The sequence below is a fragment of the Pezoporus wallicus genome, unplaced genomic scaffold (assembly GCF_028554395.1).
Source record: "Pezoporus wallicus isolate ANWC-B61680 ecotype Strahan unplaced genomic scaffold, APGP_CSIRO_Pwel_v1 contig_6488, whole genome shotgun sequence".
In the NCBI taxonomy this organism is placed as follows: Eukaryota; Metazoa; Chordata; class Aves; order Psittaciformes; family Psittacidae; genus Pezoporus; species Pezoporus wallicus.
Genome location: NW_026641738.1, coordinates 174,134 through 198,093, shown reverse-complemented (window position 1 = coordinate 198,093; position 23,960 = coordinate 174,134). Strand labels below are relative to the sequence as shown.

The 23,960-nt window shown below is 41.7% G+C and overlaps 1 protein-coding gene across 2 annotated transcripts in view; it reads left to right on the top strand.

Moving 5' to 3' along the window:
* Positions 1-23,960, top strand: part of WDFY2 (WD repeat and FYVE domain containing 2) — a 65,315-nt gene that overhangs the window by 20,304 nt on the left and 21,051 nt on the right. For both annotated transcript variants that reach the window (XM_057425048.1, XM_057425049.1), the window contains exons 2-3: positions 17,093-17,160; positions 22,659-22,732. In XM_057425048.1, the coding sequence (XP_057281031.1) occupies positions 17,093-17,160; positions 22,659-22,732 (142 nt within the window). The remainder of the gene's footprint in view (positions 1-17,092; positions 17,161-22,658; positions 22,733-23,960) is intronic.

The following is a 23,960-nucleotide window of genomic DNA, read 5'->3' as shown; positions in this document are numbered from 1 at the left end:
AATGAAGTGGTGTAAAACAAGCTGTGTTCATGTGTGTGCAGCTCCTCTAAAGGTAACTCAGGCCACTGTGAAAATATTACTTAAGTCAAGGATCTGTAATGCATAATTGTCTTGATTTACACCAAGTTACCCTTTCCTAAAAAGAAACATAAAAGTAATAGAGTCATAGAATAGTTAGTGTTGGAAAGGACCTTAAGATCATCTAGTTCCAACCCCCATCATCTAGTTCTAGTCATCCACTTCTTACTAGCTTAGTCTGTCTACATCTTTACTGTCCAAATCCTTACTACTCTTCAAAGAGGATTGCTTGATTTATTAACAGTAGTAATAGTCATGGCACAATCCTGACCATGATAGGGATGGGTGGTACAGCACTTAGAGCATGCACCGTCTCTGATGATGTAGCACAGTGGATGATTTTTAACCTGCACTGTGCTGTTGTTGTAGGCCAGTTCTGTGGTAAATATTAAAAGATATTTTGCATCTGTTGTAATCTCTGTACCTGTCAGTTGTTCGTATTCTTTTACATGAGTTCAGGAATCCTTAACTATCTGAATTTGGACAGGCTGGTGCAGGAGCTTACTGAAAAGAAGCTCCTAGTAAGAAACCTCATCTTTATTCAGGATAGGGAAAGCTAATCAGCTTTTCCCAGTGATTGTGTACAGTTGCTCAGTAGTTAAATCAGCAATGACATTGAAAATCCTTTCTTTGAAAGTACTCTGTTTGGAATCCCTGTTTCCTGTGATTATGTAAACACTGACACCTTTATGTGATCACCACATTCAATAGCATAACCTAGTAAGAACATACTAATTTGGAACTTCAGGGTGTTGCTTTTGTATTAGCTTGGAATAAAATCTAAATGTGAGATACTGCAAAACAGAAGCAGATCTTTAGAGCTGATTTTATTTCACAACCTCAAATCCGTTTCTTCCAAGGTAATACTGATACTTCCCCTATGATTGGCAGCAGTAAAGATCTGGAGAATGCAGGCTGAGAGAGCATCTGCACAGGAATTGCACACTCTTGTAAATTCTTGTAACTCTCTACAGAAAAATAAGTCAGTAAAGTAAGCTGGTAACAGGGTGCCAGCAGGGAGGTTTTAATAAGTTTGATGCTTTTGCCTTGAAGTAGAACCTATCCCTTACAGCAAAGTAGAAGTTGCCTGTGAGACAACAACTAGATAAATGAAGTGAAGCTGCTACAGGCTTTATTGGTTTGGTGGATGGGTAGCAGTCACCTAAGCAGTGGCCTCCTGTCAGTACCCATTTCTACCAGATGTCTTTACCAACTGCACTGTAACATATTGCAGCATTTTGTATATTTAAATAATGTATCTTTCCATACCTGTAGAGGGAGTTGGTCCTGTGTCCTGCGTATGCTTATGTAGAGACATTGCTTTCCTGTCCTATTTTCAAAAGGAAAAAGTGTGATGTATACTGTCAAGGTTTTTCCTGGCATGTGATTGCCTCCACCCATTGATCTCCTTCATAATTTTCTTTCCACCTCTCTTGCCAGTAACCTGTGGTTCTGTGGTTGCCCAAGGAGCTGTAGCTGATGAGTCCTTTGTTCCCTCCCCTACCAGTGCAGTCTCAGCCAGTCGTCTACCCCAAATTAGCAGATAACCTGATTGGGTCTGCAGAGATGTGAAGAGCTGCAGGAGAACTCAGCAAGTGGATAGCTATATGACAGAGAGAATCTAATATTGATAAATGTACATTTTTCCCTCATCCATAGTTTGTAGGTTTCTAAATCATGATAGTGGGAATAAAAACCGCATGCAGCTGCTGCCAAACAAGCAAAAGCTGCTAGGGTATGTATGGGGAGAAGATAGATAAAGAAAAGAATGATAATGCTCTTAAAATTTAGCAGGTGTCTGGATTGCTGTGTTTAGTACAGAAGCAGCCAGTTCAGACAGAATATTGGCTCATTAGAGGGACTGGAAGACAGGTAAGGAAAACAGGACACGGGAACAACTTTCCAAAGAGACTGGAAATATCAATTACCTTGAAAATGAAACATAAGGCATTTTAGGAGTATGCACAGCAACTAACCAGTAGAGAAAGTAGAGACAACAGAACTTCTTGTAACACAAGAGTGAGAGAGCGTTCATTGAAATTCACAGTTAAGTATATGAAAGATGATATAATAAAATTAGCATTGTATCAAGTTGAATGCTGAAGAATGGGAAAGCTGCAGTGGGGCTATATGAAAGAAGCAGCTGAATGTGAAGAGGCATTGCATGTTTGAGATGGTGGGGTGTTTAATAATAAACCCTACAGTTTCAAATGTGATGTTCAGTCTTGCAATACAGGTTTGAAGACAGCTACTATTTACTTGTGTTGATTTCCATCTCCCTGCACAGCCCCCATGAGAATGCAGAGGTGACAAACTGACTACCTTCTAAGCCTTTGAAATGCCAGATCACATTTAAAATACAGTCAGAGATTTGGGCTTTGCTGGCACCTCACAAGGCACTCCATGGTATGTGTGATAAGAAGAAATCTGAGAACCCCTGTCCGTGAACTTCAGGGCTGCAATTCCTTTGCCTCTGAAGAACAAACCTTTCAGGACAAGGTTGTGTTTGCACTGCTTTGCCCTGCTTTCTCTGTCCCTTTTTGCTGGCACTAAAGCTGCAGAGCTTGCTGTTTTCCAGAGTACTGTGACTCCCCCAAGTTGTCCTGCTAGGTCAGAGCAACACAATGGCTTCATGCCTCCTCTAGAGGAACAAAGCAGGTAGGAGTTGGGTTTGTGTGAGGACAGTGAAGATATCTCTGAGTCAGGTGGCCCTGAGAGGAAAATAGCAATGAGCAGAAAAGCTGAGGGAACATTTTTTCAGCCATGAATCATTGTTCAAGTTCAGTGGTAGACTGGAGGAACTGGAAATGGGATTCCTCTACAGAAAGTCCTTGATGTCTCAAGGAGAGCACTTCCAGAGGCATCTTGTGGCACAGAGCATGCAAAAACATTCCAAGTAGATGTGTTTGCTGAAAAAACAGTGCTAGAATTGTTTATTAATATTTGATAAACAAAAGCCTATCTGTTCTTAGAGAGGACGTTTGAAAATGCCTTCAGCATCTGCAGCAGCATATGACCAGCTGATTGCCCTGTTTGCTGGCTAAGAAACTTACCTGTACCATACGTGTACAAGGGTTGGGGTTTGGGTTGGTTTTTTGTTGTTGTTTAGCCCCAGCTGATGCCTAAGCACCACACAGTCATTCGCTCATTCCCCCCACAGTGGAATAGGGGAGCGAATCGGAAGAATAGGAGTGAGAAAACTCATGGGTTGAGATAAAAACAGTTTAACAGGTAAAACAAAACCATGTGCACAGGCAAAGCAAAAGAAGAAATTCATTCACTACTTCCCATAGGGAGGCAGGTGTTCAGCCATCTCCAGGAAAGCAGGGCTTCATCACACATAGCAGTGACTTGGGAAAGCAAGTGTGATAACTCCGGATGTCTCCCCTTTCTTCTTCCTCCTGCTTTGTATGCCGAGCATTACATCATATGACCTGGGATATCCCTCTGGTCAGTTGGGGTCAGCTGTCCTGTCTGTCCCCCCTCCAAACTTCTTGTGCACCCTCAGCCCACTCACTGGGGGGTGAGGTGAGAGTCAGGAAAGGCCTTGACTCTGTGTAAGCACTGCTTAGCACCGACTAAAATATCCTGGAATTATCAACACTGTTTTCAGCGCACATCCAAAACGTTGCCCCATACCAGCTACTATGAAGAACATTAACTCTATCCCAGTCAAAACCAGCACAGTTCTTTTGGGGATTTTTAGAACAAACACAGAAAAACAATTAATTAAGGTTCATATAGTGACAGAAATAGATATGCAGTTTGAGAAGTAATGATTTTATGGGAACTGCGTGGATGTTAGGACTTAACAGCTGCTTACTTGGAAAGGAGTTCCTTTGCATAGGAATATAGTTGATGATCATCTCAAAATTCAAAAAACACAGGTTTTGCCCTACAACTTTGTGTTGTATGAATTAAGTGTTGGGTGCTTTCTGTCTGAATGTGATAAGTTTACTGTCAGGGGAAAATAAGATTTTTACAGGTTATGTGTGCTGTTGTCTTTTTGCAGCTAGAACCTCATTTTCCTTAAGCTAGGATTCTGAAATATCAGCACTTAGTAGTTATATGCCATTTAATACATCAAACATCCATCAAGAAGCAGTGAAGTTGTTAATGATTTAATTTAGTCTTTTGCAGTGGATGATGCAGATGACTTGCATCCAGAAATTCAAATGCTGAGAGAGGACGTCATCCTATGGATGTAGAAATGTGGATTCCTTCCCCTGCAGTAAAAGCATAATTTACTAGACACTGCACTGTATATTTAAACAAGGAAAACATTTCTACAAAAGCAAATTGAGGCCTAAGGATATGGCTATTTAGGCCTGGATCTCTCCTCTTCCTCCATATCCCTTTCTTACTTGCAAATTTTTCCTTCTTCATTCTTCTCTCGTCCCAGATGCTGTGCTGTTATCTTACTGATGCCATAGCATCATTTCAGAACAGAATGGGAAAGAAGAATAAAACTGAGGAATTTTTTTTTTCTACTCCGCATACTAGCATTTATGCTCAGTGTAAATTCTGGCTAGGGACTTAATTTAGTGTCTGGGATAAAACGTCAGTCTTTTCCCCTAAATTAGCCTATATATGAATATAATTTCTTAGAAATGCTATGCTGATGGTATGTATATTGAAAATGGATATTTCCAGGTTTCACTTCATAGATTCAAAAGCATAAGCTTTTTTATCTGTTGAGTAATTAATTCATTTTTAGGCAGAGTGAAGCATGCATAACGTAAAATTATCACTAACTTAGCTGATAGCCCATAGCAGCTTTGGAAAGAAAAAGAAAAGCATTGTGTTTTGCTGCCAGATGTTCCTACCAGGCAGCTGGAAGCAGGCTGATTACCTGGTAGGTTCTCGTTCTTCACTTTTGCTGTTGTGGACAAACTTAGAGGGGAGCTGAAGGGTTGCTTTCTTGCAAATCGTGTACCTAATAGGTATTTTTAGCATGGTTCCACTGAGTCACTTACTGCATAGCAGGCCTTTATTTTAATCAAATCAGGATCTTTCTAATAACTTCCATTACTGAAACATTTGAATGTGGGAAGGAGGTGAAAGTAATTGGATTGCAATAATTAAATCATCCAATGCGATTACCTTCAAAAGGTTGTGTGTTTATGCTTCCCTGAATGCAAACGGGAATTGCTCAGTACAAGAAGCATCTGTTCCGGGAGTGAAATCATTTGGTGGGGTGCAGATGGAGGAGGTCTGTGGGTAAGAGGGAGGGATGAAGATCATTTTGTTACCCCAAAGCTCTGTAAGGAAGACTGATGCGTAAGTCTTAGTGAAGGAGTTAATTTTGAAAATTTGCTTGGAAAAAAAATCCTGGTGTGATACAACACTCATTTAGTAATTGCCAAATCTGTAGCTCGCTGACAACTCCAGCCCTGCATTTACCTGCACTTGCAGATAAAATTAACTTCCCTACAGCATTTATGTTGGAATGTGGTATAGTCACTGCACTGCTTCACATGATGCATGATTGAGCAGTGGTTTTGTAGAGCTGTTGAAGACCTGAGGTAACTCAGCTCTCTGAACCTTGTGCTAGTAGTCTCAAGGTAACACAATATTTTTCAGTGGTTGTAACTTCTGGTTCATTTTGGGGGTCTCTCTTTACTTTCCTGATGCTTCTGCAATAGAAATTGGTCAGAATCTGATTTTGGTCCGGTACCTGAACAGCAGAGCATGCACTGCTCCCAGGCATACTTGCTTGTGTAACTGAAAACATCGCTCAACTGCATTGCTCATTGTCCAGAAAACTGAAAAAGGGGTGGAAACTGTTTCACAGCTGAATAGTAAAACTGTCATGTTGCTATCTTTATCTTTTTTTTTTTTTTTTTTTTTTTTAGTCATGAAAATCCATTTCTCCTGAGATTGTTTCCCAAGAATCTTTGTTTTCTAGTCACTTCCCACAAAATACCAAGAAAGCCTTCTATGTAAACCAAAACTGTGTTAAATAAAGTGATGTTTCTTTCTCTTGGGTCGAAGTACCGCTCATGATTGTAACAGTTTTTTCCTGGCAAACCCATGCAATTGAATAGCTGCATATAACTTAGCAAAACTTTGACATTTTCCTTATTATGTACTATGCATTTGCATTTCATTTATACAGCATGAATTAAATGGGGAAATATCTTATAAAAGGTAGTTTGAGTTACGATGCTGTGTAAGCTTTGTGTAAAAATTCCTGTCTTTCAGTCAGTCTGTCTGCCTGCTTGCTTGATGTACTGTTTTATGCAGTATTTTTTTCTGAAGATAGGTGGTAAATGAGCAATACTTAGTTTGCAGTTTCTTCCCTGGTGTACCTTTGCACTGAGCTTCATTCCATGACTTTCCCACCATATTCCTCCTAAGCAGAAAGGAACTAGTAAGGTATTCTATGAGATCATTAACCTCTGAGCTTAGTTTGCGCAACACTTGAGTAGCTGTGTCTCTTCTGAAGATGTTGGCTCAAAATCAGATTCTTCATGAATCTGTGGAAGACAATTTCCTTCTATTCTATGAGTCTGTGATCAGAAGTTTTATATAACATAAATATACTTTGATTTTTCTTGGGTCCAGGGTCTTAATTTGGTTCATGGCAACAAACTATACTAACGACTGAAAACGGATGAGGTGAGAGACATTCGCAGGGGCCAATTATGAAAGAACAAATAATACTATTTAGATTTATTAAGTAGAATCATTAAAGGTAGCCTCCAGCTGATGGTTAAAAAGTCCATGAGTGAACCCCCTTGTGCATTTCTCCCCTACCCTCTTTCCACCAGATTGTTGAGTTGCTCCTGAGTTCTCTGTTGAGCATGGGTGCTCTGTTGAGCACCCATGCTCAATTCAGGTGGGTGCCTGAATTGTAAATTCTGCATCTGGTGTCATTATGTGGCAGAAGGAGAAATTAAAAGTCTGGACTTTTACTGACCCACATCTGACAAGTGATGTGTAGATCATAATCATGGGATTGCTGTAGTGATGAACCTCACCTAAAATGTTCCCTGCTAGCCTGGTCATGTATAAAATCAAAGCGGTGGCATTTTATATCACTGGATGGGACTGACAGTGCACTTGAATGTTCAACTCATCAGATTCCTTTCCCCTACAGAGTTGGTGCCTGAGCTACTGCTGCCAGATCCAGCTGCTTGCACGTGGTTTTCAGCGTGCTTCCTGTGCAATTGACATCTAGGACTGTGTGCAGCCATTATTTGGTTCATCTCCCTTGCAGCAGTCATGTTCCTATGGTGCTTCTGAGCTTTGTGCAGGAGGTTTGCTGGTCTGGCAGCAATGGCAGCAGAGTTTTGGATACAAAAGCAGGATGTCAAAGGTGTTGGGAGGTGGCCCAGCTTCCTCTTGAAACCAAACTTACCACTCCTGTGGCTTTGTTACAAGGCTTGAGGCGTACAGAGTAAAGAATGCAATTATTGTTCAAAAGGCTTTCATTTTATAGGAGAGCTTCCTATATCATGGAGGGCTTCTTTATCACAGGTGGAGGTTACAATGAAGATACTGTGTTTTCTAGAAATGCCTTTATGTAATCACTTCAAAGAGAGAACTTCTCTAAAACAGCTCTGTTTGGGGCTGGATTTGTGGGGTAGTGGTGTGAAAGTGGGTTTTGGGTTGGTTTGGTTTTAGTTTTGTTTTTCTTTTTTCAGGAGGACATAGGTTTAGGACTTGTTATCTAAAGTCCTCTTGGTACCTGAGGTTTGGGCCGTCTGCTGTTAAATTTCTTTTTGTTTTCCCTGAAATACAGGGTGGCTCTGAAATGAGTTCTGATTTTGACTTTTGATTTCATATATTTGCAAATCAAAACTCATAGTTGCTGGTTCCAATAGAGTGGCAGTGGTTTGTGAGCTGCCAGTAAATATGGAAGATCTTTTATTCTTTCAGCAAATCTCAGTAGCAGCTGTCATTAATTGGTGGGAGCCAGACTCTCTTCACATCTCTTGCTCACAGAAGTCCCTGGAAAAGTTGGGAGGTTTATAGTACAGTAGCACCCTTAATGCAGTTGTTAAATAGTTTTCCTTATCCCACTTCTAATTAGAATCTCTCTCTGTTGAAGGCAGTAAAACTGTCAGTGCTATACTTGGACTTCAAATACTACTAGTGTCGTGTTATTTAATGACAGCAGATAAAGCTTTTGCTGTTTCTACTGTAGATATTTACATTCCAGAGAGACATGGCATTTGAATACTTCTGAATTGTCTATTACTGAATATTTAGGAACATTTTAAAAGTCTTTGTTTCAACACTAAAGAAGACTTCAGTATAGTGGGTTACATGTGTTAGTTCTCTGTCATATATGCCTGAAGCCTCACAGATTCTACTAACCATAATCTCTTTTCCTTTCTTCTGTCCATTGAATCATAGTATCGTAGAATAGTTAGGGTTGGAAAGGACCTTAAGATCATCTAGTTCCAATACCCCTGCCGTGGGCAGGGACACCTCACACTAAACCATCTCATCTCACCCAAGGCCTCGTCCACCCTGGTCTTGAACACTGCCAGGGATGGAGCATTCACAACCTCCCTGGGCAACCCATTCCAGTGCCTCACCACCCTAACAGGAAAGAATTTCCTCCTTATATCCAGTCTGAGCTTCCCCTGTTTAAGTTTGAACCCGTTACCCCTTGTCCTATCACAACAGTCCCTAAGGAAGAGTCCCTCCCCAGCATCCCTATAGGCCCCCTTCAGATACTGGAAGGCTGCTATGAGGTCTCCACGCAGCCTTCTCTTCTCCAAGCTGAACAGCCCCAACTTTCTCAGCCTGCCTTCATATGGGAGGTGCTCCAGTCTCTCTTCAGATGGTCTCGAACCAGATCTTCTCCTACAGTGGGCCCAAGGTCTTCATTCTCACAGTCCCTGTGTCTGCCTTCCAAGACTTAGGTGGTGTGGTCAGAGCCTTTGCCAGTGAAGACCGAGGCAAAGAAGTCATTCAGAACCTCAGCCTTCTCCAAATCCTATGTAACCTGTTCTCCCAAGAGCTTCCTGAGGGGGCCTACGTTCTCTCTAGTCTCTTTCTTTATTTGCTATGTAACTGTAGAATCCCTTCCAGTTATCCTTAATACGCCTAGCCAAGTTTAATTTTAACTGGGCCTTAGCCTTCCTAACCTGGTCCCTAGCTTCCTGGACAACATCCGTGTACTCTTCCCAGGCCACCTGTCCTTGCTTCCACCTTTTATAAGCCACTTTTTTCCTTTGAATTTTCCTCAGGAGCTCCTTATCCATCCAAGGAGGTCTCCTTGCCCTCCTGCTGCACTTCCTTCTAGTTGGGATGCAGCACTCCTGAGCTTGTAGCAGGTGATCCTTGAATATCAACCAAGAGTCTTGGGCCCCCCTGCCCTCTAGGGCTATATCCCATGGAACCTTACTAAGCAGGTTCCTGAAGAGGCCAAAATCTGCTCTTTTGAAGTCCAGGGCAGTGAGCTTGCTGCACGCTCTTCTCACTGTCCTGAGGATCTCAAGTTCGAGCATCTCATGATCGCTGCATCCAAGGCTGCCCTGGAGCATCACATTTCCAACCAGCCCTTCCCTGTTGGTGAGCACGAGGTCAAGCATGGCACCTCTCCTTGACAGCTCCTCTATTACTTGCAGAAGGAAGTTGTCTTCCACACAATCGAGGAACCTCCTGGGTTGCTTGTGCAGGGCCGTACCATCCTTCCAACAGATGTCATGGTGGTTGAAGTCACCCATGAGAACAAGGGCCTGCGAGCGTGAGGCTTTTCCTATCTGTCTATGGAGTGCTTCATCCGCAGGCTCTCCTTGATCAGGCGGTCTGTAACAGATCCCCACAGTAATGTCTCCCATAGCTATATTCCCTTTAACCCTGACCCACAAACTCTCTGTGGACTGCTCACCTGTCCCCAGAGTTCCATACTCTCCAGCCTATCCCTAACATAAAGGGCAACTCCCCCTCCCCGCCTGCCAGGCCTGTCTTTTCTAAAGAGCCTGTAACCTTCCATTCCAACACTCCAGTCATAGGAGCCATCCCACCATGTTTCTGCAATGCCTATTATATCATACCCCCGTAGACGTGCACACATCTCTAATTCCTCTTGTTTGTTCCCCATGCTACAGGCATTTGTATGGCGGCATCCAAGCCGAGCTCCAAATGAAGCCGGCTCATTGGCCACATAGCTAGATGAACATTTTGAAGAATTTTCCAGGATAGTTTAGTGTTTTTCTTTTCCTGTTTGGAAGCTGTTCTTTAACTGTGTTAAATCAGTTCTGTGGTTAGAACAGCTGACAGCAGGGGATGTCTTTCTTTTTAACCACGTAATGTCATTTGCAGTGGTGACCTACCTCCCTTTCCCAAGGAGCAAGTAATACACACAGGATAGGGGCTGATCTCTGGATGAATGTGATATGACTTTAGGACGTGACAAATGAAAATTCTTGTGCCAGGTGCTCACTACATATAGGAATAAAACTCATCTCACACCTTGTACTGGGTTTGATGTTTACCTCTTTTGGTCCCTCGGCAAGATAGAGATCAAGAAGACCCACAATAAGTCCAAGGTATAAACAGTAATAACAGGACAGGAGTATGTTAAAATGCCATTTAAACCAGTTTCCTGAAGCCCAAGAATACCTACAAAATGCTGTATTAAACTGTATGTGTTGAGGAATCACCTGTGCTCTGTGATACAGCTGGCGTATGCCAGGGTCATGAAGGTGATACGTTACACAGCTGCATCTCAGCAAACAGAAGTGTTTAAAAAGGCAGGAGTGAGGAAGGAAACATTCACAAACGGGAGAGAAGGGATCTGATGTGGGAAACTAATATATTGGACTTCTTCACTCACAGTGTACAACTGGAACTGGTGAGTTTATGTCTATTCTAGAGGAGTGGGATGGAGTAACTTGTTTCTCAAGGCAGTGGTTGTGTTGGATCTCCCTACAACAGAGTTCACACCATTGCAACATGCAAACATCTTGGGGCAGTGCTTAGACATGTCTGTATGTTTGTGTATACCACCATTATTTCTCTTCTGTCTTAATTTCCATGCAAGACACCAACGAGGAAAGACAAGAACCCTGTCTATGGTTCAGTCACAGAGACTCAGCTTTCTACGTGACACTGTATTTTCCAGCAGTGAGAAGACTGCTTAGGCCAGGGATCAAGTAGAGAATCTTGCATCCAGCCCAGCAGCATTCTGCAGAATTTAATGGAGCACACTGCAAGACAGGTTGGGTAGGGCTTTGAGCAACCTGGTCTAGTGGAAGGCGTCCCTGCCTAGGGCAGGGGGTTGGAACTAGAGGGTCCTTAAGATCCTTCATAACCGTAGAATCACGAAATCAGTGGATAGTTAGGGTTGGAAAGGACCTTAAGACCATCTAGTTCCAATACCCCTGCCGTGGGCAGGGACACCTCACACTAAACCATCTCACCTCACCCAAGGCCTCGTCCAGCCTGGCCTTGAACACCACCGGGGATGGAGCATTCACAACTTCCCTGGGCAACCCATTCCACATCCTCACCACCCTTACAGTAAAGAACTTCTTCCTTATATCCAATCTAAACTTCCCCTGTTTAAGTTTTAACCCATTACCCCTTGTCCTATCACTACAGTCCCTAATGAAAAGTCCCTCCCCAGCATCCCTATAGGCCCCCTTCAGATACTGCAAGGCTGCTATGAGGTCTCCACGCAGCCTTCTCTTCTCCAGGCTGAACAGCCCCAACTTCCTCAGCCCGTCTTCATACGGGAGGTGCTCCAGTCCCCTGATCATCCTCGTGGCCCTTCTCTGGACTTGTTCCAACAGTTCCATGTCCTTTTTTTGTTGAGGACACCAGAACTGCACACAATACTCCAGGTGAGGTCTCACAAGAGCAGAGTAGAGGGGCAGGATCACCTCCTTTGGCCTGCTGGTCACGCTCCTTTTGACGCAGCCCGGGATACGGTTGGCTTTCTGGGCTGTGAGCGCACACTGAAGCCAGCTCACGTTCATTTTCTCATCAACCAGCACCCCCAAGTCTTTCTCCACAGGGCTGCTCTGAATCTCTGCTCTGCCCAACCTGTAGCTGTGCCTGGGATTGCTCCGACCCAGGTGTAGGACCTTGCACTTGGTATGGTTAAACCTCATGGGGTTGGCATCAGCCCACCTCAGAAGCGTGTCAAGGTCCCTCTGGATGGCATTCCTTCCCTCCAGCGTATCAACCGAACCACACAGCTTGGTGTCATCGGCAAACTTGCTGAGGGCGCACTCAATCCCACTGTCCTTGTCAGCGACGAAGATGTTAAACAAGACCGGTCCCAACACCGATCCCTGAGGGACACCACTCGTTACTGGTCTCCAGCTGGACATTGAGCCATTGAACACAAATCTTTGCATGCAGCCATCCAGCCAGTTCTTTATCCACCGAGTGGTCCATCCATCAAATTGATGTCTCTTCAATTTATAGACAAGGATGTCATGCAGAACAGTGTCGAACGCTTTGCACAAGTCCAGGTAGATGACATCAACTGCTCTAGCCCTGTCCATCAGTTCTGTAGCCACATCATAGAAGACCACCACATTGGTCAGGCAGTATTTCCCCTTAGTGAAGCCATGCTGGCTGTCACCAAGCACCTTGTTGTTTTTCATGTGCCTTAGCACGCCTTCCAGGAGAATCTGCTCCAAGATTTTGCCAGGCACAGAGGTGAGGCTGCCTGGTCTGTAATTCCCCGGGTCATCCATTTTCTCCTTCTTGAAAATGGGGCTTATATTTCCCTTTTTCCAGTCATCAGGAACTTCACCTGACTGCCATGATTTCTCAAATATGATGGCTAGTGGCTTAGCAACTTCATTTGCCAGCTCCTTCGGGACCCGTGGATGGATTTCATCAGGACCCATGGACCTCTGCACATTCAGGTTCCTAAGATGGTCTCGAGCCAGAACCTCTCCTACAGTGGGCCCAAGGTCTTCATTCTCACAGTCCCTATGTCTGCCTTCCAAGACTTGGGTGATGTGGTCAGAGCCTTTGCCAGTGAAGACCGAGGCAAAGAAGTCATTAAGAACCCAAACCATTCTATGATTCTCAGTGCACAAACTGGGATTTGTATGAGCAGAACATCTTTATCAGAAGATACCATGGCATATACCACTAAATGAATAAATTTCTGTAGATGGTGGAGCATAGAGCTGCCGTGCTGAGGTGACCATGCTGCTGTTGACATGGGCACCTGTGTGAGGGGTGGAGATGAATCCTACCTCCTGCACAGAGACAGAGCCTAACAGTGTGCTTCAGACCTGCTGATACCACCACAACCACCCGTACCTGAGGCACGTGCTTTTAACAGAGAGAAGCAGTTTTCTTTTAAAATACACACTTTTGCATCTTCTTTATATATGAAGATGTAGCCTGTCTTTCGCATGGCAGAATTATTTTTGTATAGCCTGTCTGATTTTTAAATAAATCATCTCCGTTATGAAAAGACTATAAGAGTATCCATTGAACTGACAGATTCTAAAAATCTTTCCAAGCCAATTCACTGGCAAGAAAATGAAGGGACAACTCATTTCCATGGTGATACTAACTGAATCACTCTGGAGCAGTTGAAGAATGGATCCTAACATGGGTGGGTGCTGTGTTTAAGTCCAGTAACCATGCAACCAGCAAGTACTCCTCGTGCTATATAACCATTAAAAATCTCATTGTCATTCATGCTTGTTGTTCTGATGTTTTTCTTCTTTGCATTCTTTAGAAGCTTCAAAAGCTCTGGGTTTCACAACTAGTGGGTAGTACTGTGTTGAGAGGTATACAAAACTGTGCAGAACTGCAGCTGAAAAAAAGATGCTCCCTTCCAAGAACATTTAGCTTCTCCAAAGTTCAGTTACTGGCACAATCTGTTTTTTAGCCTGAATCTACTTTGAGAAAAATGTTACACAGAAGAGTCTGATGAATTGAGATCCGTTTTTCTTCTTTCAAAAAAAAAATGCGTGATCTAATCCAGTGATGTTAAGTGAAGAAAATAATGAGTCATTGTTTTCTGACATAAGGAAGAATTTTTCTGCTTTTACATCAGCACATATCCAATTCTATCCAATAGATATTGGAAATACCATTATAATGCTTAACTTTTAAATGCTTGTTTTAAAGATATGCATAGTAATTGTCCTTAATTTTAAAATGAATTGTTTACAAGATCTTCTGTTTTCCTTCCTTCAGAATGATTTACTGGGGAGATAAGTATTTCTGTAATGAGTTACATGAACTGACTTGCTGGTTATGTTCCCTTTCACACACCTTTGAGGTAGATAACATCTTTTCGTAGCCCTTTTATTCTTAGAATGCTTTGTTTCTCATTTTGCATGGATTAGTCATTGAATTGAAATGTATTTGACTATGTAAAGAAATTAACACACTGTGTACTTAACAGAAGAGGCCTACACTAGTGAGGGCCTCACTCTTAACTAAACCTCCACCAGAGATTTTTGTCGTTTTGTTTGGGAGTTTTTTGGTTTATTTCTAAGCTTAAGCAGAAAATTTTTTCTTGGTTCAGTATCATTCAACTGCCTTTAGGTTCGACATAAATATCATATTAAGTAGTAAATCTGCAGTGGGTACAATTTAAAAAACAACAACAGAAACAACCCAAAGCATCCAAATTAATGCCATTTTTTGCAAATAAAATTGACTTTCATTTACTCCAGCTTTTGAAAGATCTCTTGTACATAGTCCTTTTTCAACAAGCTGAATTATCTGTAAGATATTGTACTGGATTTCTTATTTACCAGAGCCTTGAAGTGGAGAGGAGAGGCACCTTGTTGAAGCCTGGGAGTTTTGAACCCAGTGTCACTGAATATATAGATTGGGATGATCAGCAAGGACGAGTCTCTCACAGGATGTTGGCACACCTCCTCAGGGCTGTTTTGTATTGAGTTACTTCATTTCCCTGTGATTCATATCATTATTTTTTTTCTGCACTGTCATTCATTCCCATGATAACTTCACCTGTAGAAGATAAACATGTTAGTAAGAGCTCATCTGCTTGAGAAACAGAGCAGCTGATCTGCCTCCAGAATTACAGTGACCACCTTCTTACCAAAGGTGGACTCCTTTGGGTAAACCTAAAGGTTCTGGACCGTGCCCCAAACCTGGTGTACAGCCCCACAGCTGTAGACATCTTCCCGGACCTGTATGCTGAGGTCTGGAGGCAGAGCGCCACTCTAACAGCTGTGTCCCTAAGGTTCCTTCCAACCAAATCATTCTATGATTCTATGGTTTAGGAGGTAATTTTACTGGATTTTGTATGTTTTGAGTAATTTGTGAGAACTTTGTAACCATGGGACTTGTTAACCCAGTAAAATTTATTTCTTAGAGCAACATACTGTGTCATAATACCAGGAATGCAGCGTAAGTGTATGCATGTGTATACAGCTTTTATAGTTGCCCAGATATGCAGGTGTCTGAATTATTTGCTGAAAAATTAGTTTGGGTGTAGGGCAGGGTGAGCAGAAACCTGATTTTAGGTATATGCAATCCCAGAACACAGTGGTTAAGCAGGCCTTAGCTTGAAGTTTGTAAGACAGATAACTAGATCTTGAATTGCTTTATAATGTTGCATAGCATCTCTGTTCAGACTCAGTTTGTGTATCTTGGTGTGATGTAGTATCTTAGATCAGTATATATTAATGTATTGCTCTAAACTTTTACTGGCTAAGGAGGGTTCAAATCTGCTTTACTAAATTCTGTGTAGAAATGGCCATGTGGTTTTCTCCATAAGCTATACTTCCACAGGTTTCATGAATTGGAAGGGGCCATTCTTGCTTGTTTTTTTTTCCTTGATACTATCAAATGCAAGTTGTAGAAACAATAGCTTTTTAGATCCCTCTTGTATGTACTATTGCATACTAACTTTGGTGGGAAAGATTAAATAGAAGTGAGTGATGGGTTGCAACCTATTGTGCTACACTAACACAGTGCTTGCTGTCTTGATAAGTAATTTTTTGAGAAGGTTAATACATTTTGTGTAAATCGGTAAAGTGTGGAATACGGTATCATATGGCGAGCTGACTAGTTAAGATTGGAGATTATAAGGATCTGAGGAACAGAAAGGCAGGTAATAGTTGGCTTTAATTAAGATGACAGAGGGCTGTGCAGGAATAAGTGGTAGAGATTACTGGTTGCCTGCTGCTTTAACTGTTGACACAGGTACAAGGCATGTTTTGATGAAGTTAGCTGATAAAGTTAGGAGAGAGCTTCAATTTGAAAAAGGCCTCAGAGTTTGGACCAAAACGAGTAAATGACAATGAGGACTGAAATAAGAAACGTTTAATGACCCAGGTGGTACATCAGTCCAGATTCTCTGCTCATGAAACAAGCAACGAGTCTCAAGTGTGTGAAGGACATGGATTGAGTGACAAAGAGCTACCAGTATGATATCATTATGAAAAAGCAAAAGTAATCCTGAGGTACATCTTCTAGCAGAGAGGAAACCACTGATGGTGTTTGTGGGGAGTTGTGGAGCACTGCATGATCCTAGGTGCCTCTATTGAAGGATGGCAACTCCAAACCGATGAGGCAGAGGAGGACTGCTAGGCTGCCTGTCATCTTAATCATCCTTTTCAGAGAAGGGTAAGAGTTTGGATTCTTGAGCCTGATGCAAAATGGGCATTTGGCAGCAGTCTGAGTACACTGAGAAGAGGGGGAAGGTCCTGAATCTAAAAAGCTAATTTCATGCACAAATGAACATAATCTTAGTAAATGGAAGCTGAAAATCTCAGAACCATATTCATTTGCTTAGAGGTGTTCCTAAAGCAGAACAGTGAAACAACAGGCAGCAGATGAACCAAGGGCTACCCAGAGGGTAGGGAGACAGCTTCTGCGGGGGACTGGATGGGCTGATCACCTCATCACCTTACAGAGATTAATCTGAGACTGGTGTAGAAGTTTGCTGTAGGAATTTACATGTTTATTTTCCCTCTCAGCAACGTAATTTAATTTTGAAGAAGGTCTTGTGCATTCATCATCCCATGTTTTCATTTATGGTTACTTTTTTATTCTTCTTTATGCGTGTGTTATGTTTTTTCTTTTGTAGAACAGTTCGTGTCTGGCTGAAGAGAGACAGTGGGCAGTACTGGCCCAGCATATACCATGCAATGCCATGTAAGTATAAGGTGATGTTTGCTATTTACTCTGTATTTGCCAAATGGCTTTTCTGGTTTTGATGAAGTTTCATGTTTATGACCATTTGCAAATTTACTAGTCCATATTAAATTTATTCAGGAACAATCCTCTTGGTTTCTGTGAAGCTTTACGAAGTTGCATGGTAATGCTTCTGAGAGGCATCAGGGATTACAGCAGCAAAAGGATACAGATATGCGAGCAAGGGATCAGCATTTAATGCAAACATGGAATAAAAAATATGGGAGCTCAAAATGTAGGCTTGCATTCTGCCACTAATGGAGTCCATAAAGCTTTGTAAGTCTGCACTATAAATCAGCCTGCCCTTCCTACTGCACGTGCTTAGTCCATTAGAGTGCAATGGTAAATGGTTTTATTTGGTAAGAACTTCATATCCTGTGGCAGCTAATATGATAGAGAGGATACTAGATAGGGAAGGTAGCTCTTCCAGTGAAGAAGAATCATTTTATCCCTGCAATTAAATGATAGAATCATAGAATCACAGAATTGTTTGGGTTGAAAAGGACCTTAAGATCATCTGGTTCCAACCCCACTGCCATGGGCAGGGACACCTCAAACTAGGCCGTACCATCCAAGGCCCTGTCCAGCCTGGCCTTGAACATTGCCAGGGATGGAGCATTTACCACTTCTTTGGGCAACCTGTTCCAGTGCTTCACCTCCCTCACAGCAGAGAACTTCCTTATATCTAACCTGAACTTCCCCTGTTTTAACTTTTAACCCATTACCCAAATGTGGAAAACCAAATCTCCTTGATGGATCCCTCCCGTATGATCTGCTGTATGTCTTCCTACCAGAGAGTCTTCATTCTTCAAAGCAAATGGCAGATTGATGTCCAGTTTTCCAAGAGGCAGTTGGGGAAATCACAACCCTAGCTGTGTTGAGTGCAGGAGTATAATTCTGCGGGTCACCAGAAGCAGGGTTATGCTGATGCTCCTCAATCAGCTTTAGATGTGCTTGTTTAACCTGTCTTTGGAAAGCTTATGAAGCTGACTTTAAATCCACAGACTGGGTAGCATTTATCAAGTCCCACTGAAGTATTCTTACTGTCTGGAGAAAGAATTATTTTAAGCTAAGATAGCTAGATTTGGAAGAGACCTCTATCTTCACAATGCATAAAATATTTGAAGAGTTTTAGTAGCACAACAACATCAGCTTGGGACCCTAGAATGGCCACAGTGTTTGCCTGCTCTAAAAAAGCATTCCTTAGTAGAGAGGAGAAACTCTCTTCTTCCTGTGGTGATGAACTGGCTCATAAGAATATATCAAGCCTCAAAGGTACTTTGTGCTTAGGACTGTGCACAGAAAGGTATTGGAAACCGGCTAGTGATGTGGCAGTCTGTGGAGCTCAGTCACAATCACTAGCAATGGCCTGAGTTCTCTTGACCTGTCTTAAGAGGTTTGCTTCCAGTTAAACTGTTATGAAGTCAATATTCTAGCAGTTTGGCATGGATACTTCTCTTTTTCCATGTGGTGCTTTTGCATGCATTTTCATTTTAAAATCTTAGGTTCTTCTCTGGTCTTAGCAAGGCTGCCTTATTGCCAGTAACAACAGCTTCACTTGAAATGGTGGAATAGATCCAGATCCACTCAAAGGGAACTATTTTAAAGCTCCTTCATAAATTTGAACACCTGACACTGCTCCTTCATTTGAAAGTCTGATAAGCTTTTAAGCCATGAGATAATAAAATTATGTTGTGTTATTCACCAGTTTCAAGAATGCTCAGGTATAATTAATGACTGGAGCAATGCCAGTTAAGTTGTTATCAGCCATGGCTTTCAGCTGTTGGAAATTATAGGAAGGGATCTGAGTCAGCCTCTGCACAAGTCTGCACTTGACTGGAAATGATCGTTTTGTCTGTTTCTGTGTGGATCACATTTTTGATTGTCCTCTGCTTTAGGTTCATACTGGTTTTATTGTTTAGAGAATGACAACGGCACAGAGGTTCTCTGTGTAAAAATGTAGTAGGCATGATGGTGCCTTTGTGCTGCTTAGCAAGCTGTGAGTGGCAGTCCCACCTATAGATACCCTGTTAGCGTGACTCGTCGTGGTCATGCTAGTCCATGACCATGACTAGACCATGACTTGTGGTGGTCATGCTAGTCCATGACCATGACTAGATCATGACTTGTGGTGGTCATGCTAGTCCATGACTGGTCAGTGGTTACTGGTGGTACATAGCCTACACTGTTTTATGGTTTAATATCAGGTAGCCTTAATAACTGAGTTTGCACCCTGGCTATTTTGGGAGGTGATGAGGATGAGGAGTTGGGCTGGGACAGCCATGTGCTTTGGTCAAGCTCTGCACTCAGATGAGGCCATCAGTGCATTCTGAATGTGAAACCCATTAAATAGAAAAAATATCAGGATTGTAGATCACTTTTGAGGAGGGACACTGCTGTTTAGAGCTGGGATTTTCCCAATTGCGAAGTTTTATGCCTTACCTATGGGTGTTTCTGTGGTTGGAAAATTTTGGACAGGATGGCTACATTTTTTATTATCTCTAGCATAAGAAAGAAAACTGGGGGTGCTGTATGCAATGTTACATTGTCAGTAAGGCAAACTAGGTAAACTGGTAACCTGGCTAACACATTGTCTTTGTGCCAGCATTATCTTAACAGTGTTTTAACAACAGATCTCTGATGAGCATGTAAACCCTCCTCATGGTTAGGTGTGGACCCTTGGTTACGCATGCGTAACAGGTAATAGATGGGTAACCATGGTTGGATATGTGACAGGAGACACAGAAAGGAATTGTAGTCAAAAGAAGTAAGCAAAAAAAAAACAAACCAAAACAAACCAAAAAGACCCAGTCACCCAAAACCTCTCACAGATGTGAACAGAGTAAAGGATTTATTGTAGGGAGGAACAGTACTGGAGTATCCAGTCTTTAAGGCAGATAATACACAGTCTTATAATGGCTTTCATAGCTAATACTTTGTTTTGAGAAGGGGGATAAAAAACGTGCAGCACAAAGCATGCTTCTTTGGTCTTAACCTATGCCACTTAGGCACTTCAGTGTGGCAGGGGGAGGCTGAAACTGTCGGTACAAAGTTTGTATTTCTCTTCTACTTCTGTCAGCCTCTAATAGAGGTGAAACACTGCTGAGAACATGAAGTTCTTTGAAATGAAGTACTTTTCCTCAGTAATTCATTGTCCAAAGGCTAAAATCAGTGTTTGTTTGTTTGCTCTATATTTAAGACAAAGACTGCAGCCAGACTTCTGCATCAGGAATATCCTGCCTGTCCTCTGCAGTAGTTCAGATTAATCTTGTTCCAGTCTGAAATCCAAATTATAGCTAGGTGCTGAAGTAGAGGGCTGTTATTTTTCCTGGCTGTTATTTTAAAAGAATCTTAAACATCTCAGAAGCTCAGAGTTGGGGTTCTTGGGGTTATTTCAGGGGTACTTTTTCCTTTTTTCCCCCTTCTTCTTAATGAGCCTAAGTGCTTAAGTATCTGATTTTCACTGAAGTGTAAGCTGCTGCAGTCTTGTTACAACTGGCATTGGTTTAATCACATTAGTGTAGCTAGTCTGGATGTAATTTTAGTGCTGACATAATGATTCTTCTAAGAGCATGTGTTACTGAAGAATTCCCTTAGGAAGATGACTATAGCAAAATAAATATCTTTACACTGCTATGACTGTGTACACACAGGTCTGGAATTTAAAAGTGACTGTTTTTTGGTAATCAGACTGTGTCAAGGCAGCTGCTTGTACCTTTTGTGTCTGAAGTGTTTCAATCTATTTTGGAAAAGCATACTTCAGATAGCCAATTCACCTGAGAACTTCTCTGTGAGCTGTTTATTGCCTGCAGAGTTTCTAGTAACTCTTTCAGTGTATGCACAGTGTCTAGAATTTGAGAGCTGATGTGTGGAATATGGCTGTTCTGTCATTAAGTGCCTTTAAAAGGATTTGATTTTTACTCTGCTTAGATTTTTTTTTTTTTTTTATCTGTTTTTCCTACAACTGTCTCATTCAGCTGCAGTGAAGAAGTCTCAATATAATAGTAATGCACTATGATATGAAGGGAGAATTTGAGTTTGCCTTTTCTGAGGGAGAGTTACGGGAAGGAGCAATTTTGGTAGCCCTAACTTAGGTGTTTCCTTTCGGGCAGTTTCCTTGAACTGAAGCCTTTTCTTTGATTTAATTCTGTCAGCCCTTGCAGGAAAGAAATAAATTGAGATGCTTGCCTGTGTGTGGATCTGGTAGGCTTTGTGCTTGCAGTTGGTTGTAATTCGGGAAATATTTTAAGGGAGAGATAATACTGAAGGTAGAAAAAGTTTTGTTAACCAGTCAACATAGACTTTCTTCTTCATATAGCTTTGTTGCCAACTAAACCATTGAGGAAGATTTGCTGAGCTGTGGACTGTTTAATCCTAGGTGAGACATTACACAAATTGTGAATATACCAGATACAAAGTATTGCAAAAAAGAGGACTCCAGGCTTGTTAGTAACAAAACCACTGTGTAATCGCAGTGGAGAGTAGAAACCAAGGCGGATGGCGGGGGAAAGCAGAACTAAAAGCACATGTGACTATACTCTCTATTTATCACAAGAATATGATTTTAAAAGGTCTCTTGTCACTAACAAAGGAGCAAGAATGCCTGCCCCTGGCTGCAGTTGGCAACTGCTGCTGAAAAATAATTCCTGAAGGTTTCTGTTGGGACAGGAGGACTTGCACCCGCATGCTGCTGTGTTGGGTAGTAAAAACAATCCCTGCCTTCAGAATGCAACTTCACAATTTCTCAGTGAAACCAAGCATAGCTCTTGAATTCTTGCAAGAAAATTCTGGTTCTATCCTTGATGCGAACCCTGCCAGATCCTCTAGGGAGCTTAGTACAACTGATCTGTGTGCGATTGAAGAGCGTAGCATGGTGTTTATTACAGTAATAGTGATATAATAAAACAGTGGCTAGTTTTTGTCACAATCTTTTACTTTGGCCAGAATATGTGATACCATCATAGCATTGTCTGTGGTGAAATGGAGTAGGGGACAGTTGGTCTCAGAGTCCTTAATATTGGCTGATATGTTGATTCCTACAGGTTAACTTTCTTACTGCAGGTATAGGCTGCAATAATACAGTGACATAATACAGTGTTTTGTTGTCAATGAGCTTCAGGCAAATGTAAAAAACTAAATTATTCAGCTAAGTAATCTCTCAGATTTATACTGAAATGTCAGGTGCTTCTTATATCAAAACACCACCACTGCTCTTGTATGACATGCCTGTTCTCAGATAACTAGTAAGAAAAAAATGAAGGAGCTGGAGCAAGAAATAGCTGTTGTTCCATGTCCTAACAAGATACGGTTAAATGAATTGCAAGAACACTTTGCTTGTCTATCAGAAGCAGAATGCTGAACAGCATCATAAAGCATGTTTGCTAGTTTTAGGCTTTCCAGAGCTTCAAGAAACTGAGAATCAGTTTTGTTAACTTCATCAACATGTTCATTTTTTTCAGCTCCATGTTCATGCATGTCTTTTAACCTGGAAACCAGAAGGCTGTCCATAGGTCTAGACAATGGTACAATCTCAGTAAGTACATCCAAAGATTTCTGGTTGAAATGCTTCCCTTTTGAGAAGTATTTGTGTGATGTTGTGGTGAGGATATTTTTGCTAGTGTTTGGGAGAGAAACTTAACTGCTAGTGGAACTGAACCTGTAGTGTAGAAAATGGCAGATTATTACAAATGTAATTCCAACTTCCACAAAGAGACTGAGTGGGGTTTACAATACTTATTAGGCAACTCAACAGACTGTCTTAATTTGCATATTCCTTTTAAAATTAACAATGCAGAAAAGCAGCTGTTGCTTTATTAAATTTGAGTGCCTTGTTAATTATTCTGTACCAGTGTTCTGAAAGCAGCAATTATGAGGGGAAAAAATCATCTTCTGAAAGGCAGAAAGTGGATTTCTGCTCCATATCTAGCTGCTTTTTCAAATTTCAGAGTTCAGACTTTGTTTTCCTCTCACTTCCTTCAGAGGAGTTGCTCCTAATGCAGTGCTGCTTCTGAGAGATTTGGTTTGTTAACATCTGAGATGTGTGTGTGGAAAGGAAATGGGATTAAAGCAAGAGTGGTTTGTAGATCTGGGGCAGAGGGTAGCAGCTGACCTTATTCATTGTATTTTTCTTGTGGGGTGATGAGTAAAGAGCTATATCACTTTGTAGAAGGGTCATGAATCAGAGAGGTATTTTTTGCCTGTGCCTTATCAATAGACTTCTCTTACTGTTTAAGATCATTTTACCATCATTTCAGATTTTTACTGCTGTTCTCTCTGCCTTACGTACTTTATAACTGAATGAGCATTGCAGGTTGATGTAAGGGCAGCTGTCTACACTAAAGACAAAGATGGTGTTTGGGAAAGGGTGTGTGACCCTATTAGCTGTTGCCTGTAAGCCGTATCAAAGATATGAAGGTTTTGACCTATAAAGCTATTAATGGCTTGTAGCAGAGATTTGTCTTTTTTTTTTTTTTTTGTGCCTGTAGAAGATTTCTTCTTTTGTACCTAGGAAATGGGACAGCTGCAAGAGAATTCCCTGCACCTCTGAAATTCCTTCCTTCCCACTTTTTCAAATAGCTGTAATTTGCCAGTCCTACTAGGCACTTTCGTTTTCATTAGGCCTTTGAGGAATGTGAAGGCACTGTAAATTAGGTATTTAAATTCTTTGGCATGATGGAAGAGATGTGTCCTTTGTCTGGGAGCATTTTGCATTGAAGAGTCAGAGGGTGCTTGACTCTGAATGGAGTCAAATATTTTCCTAT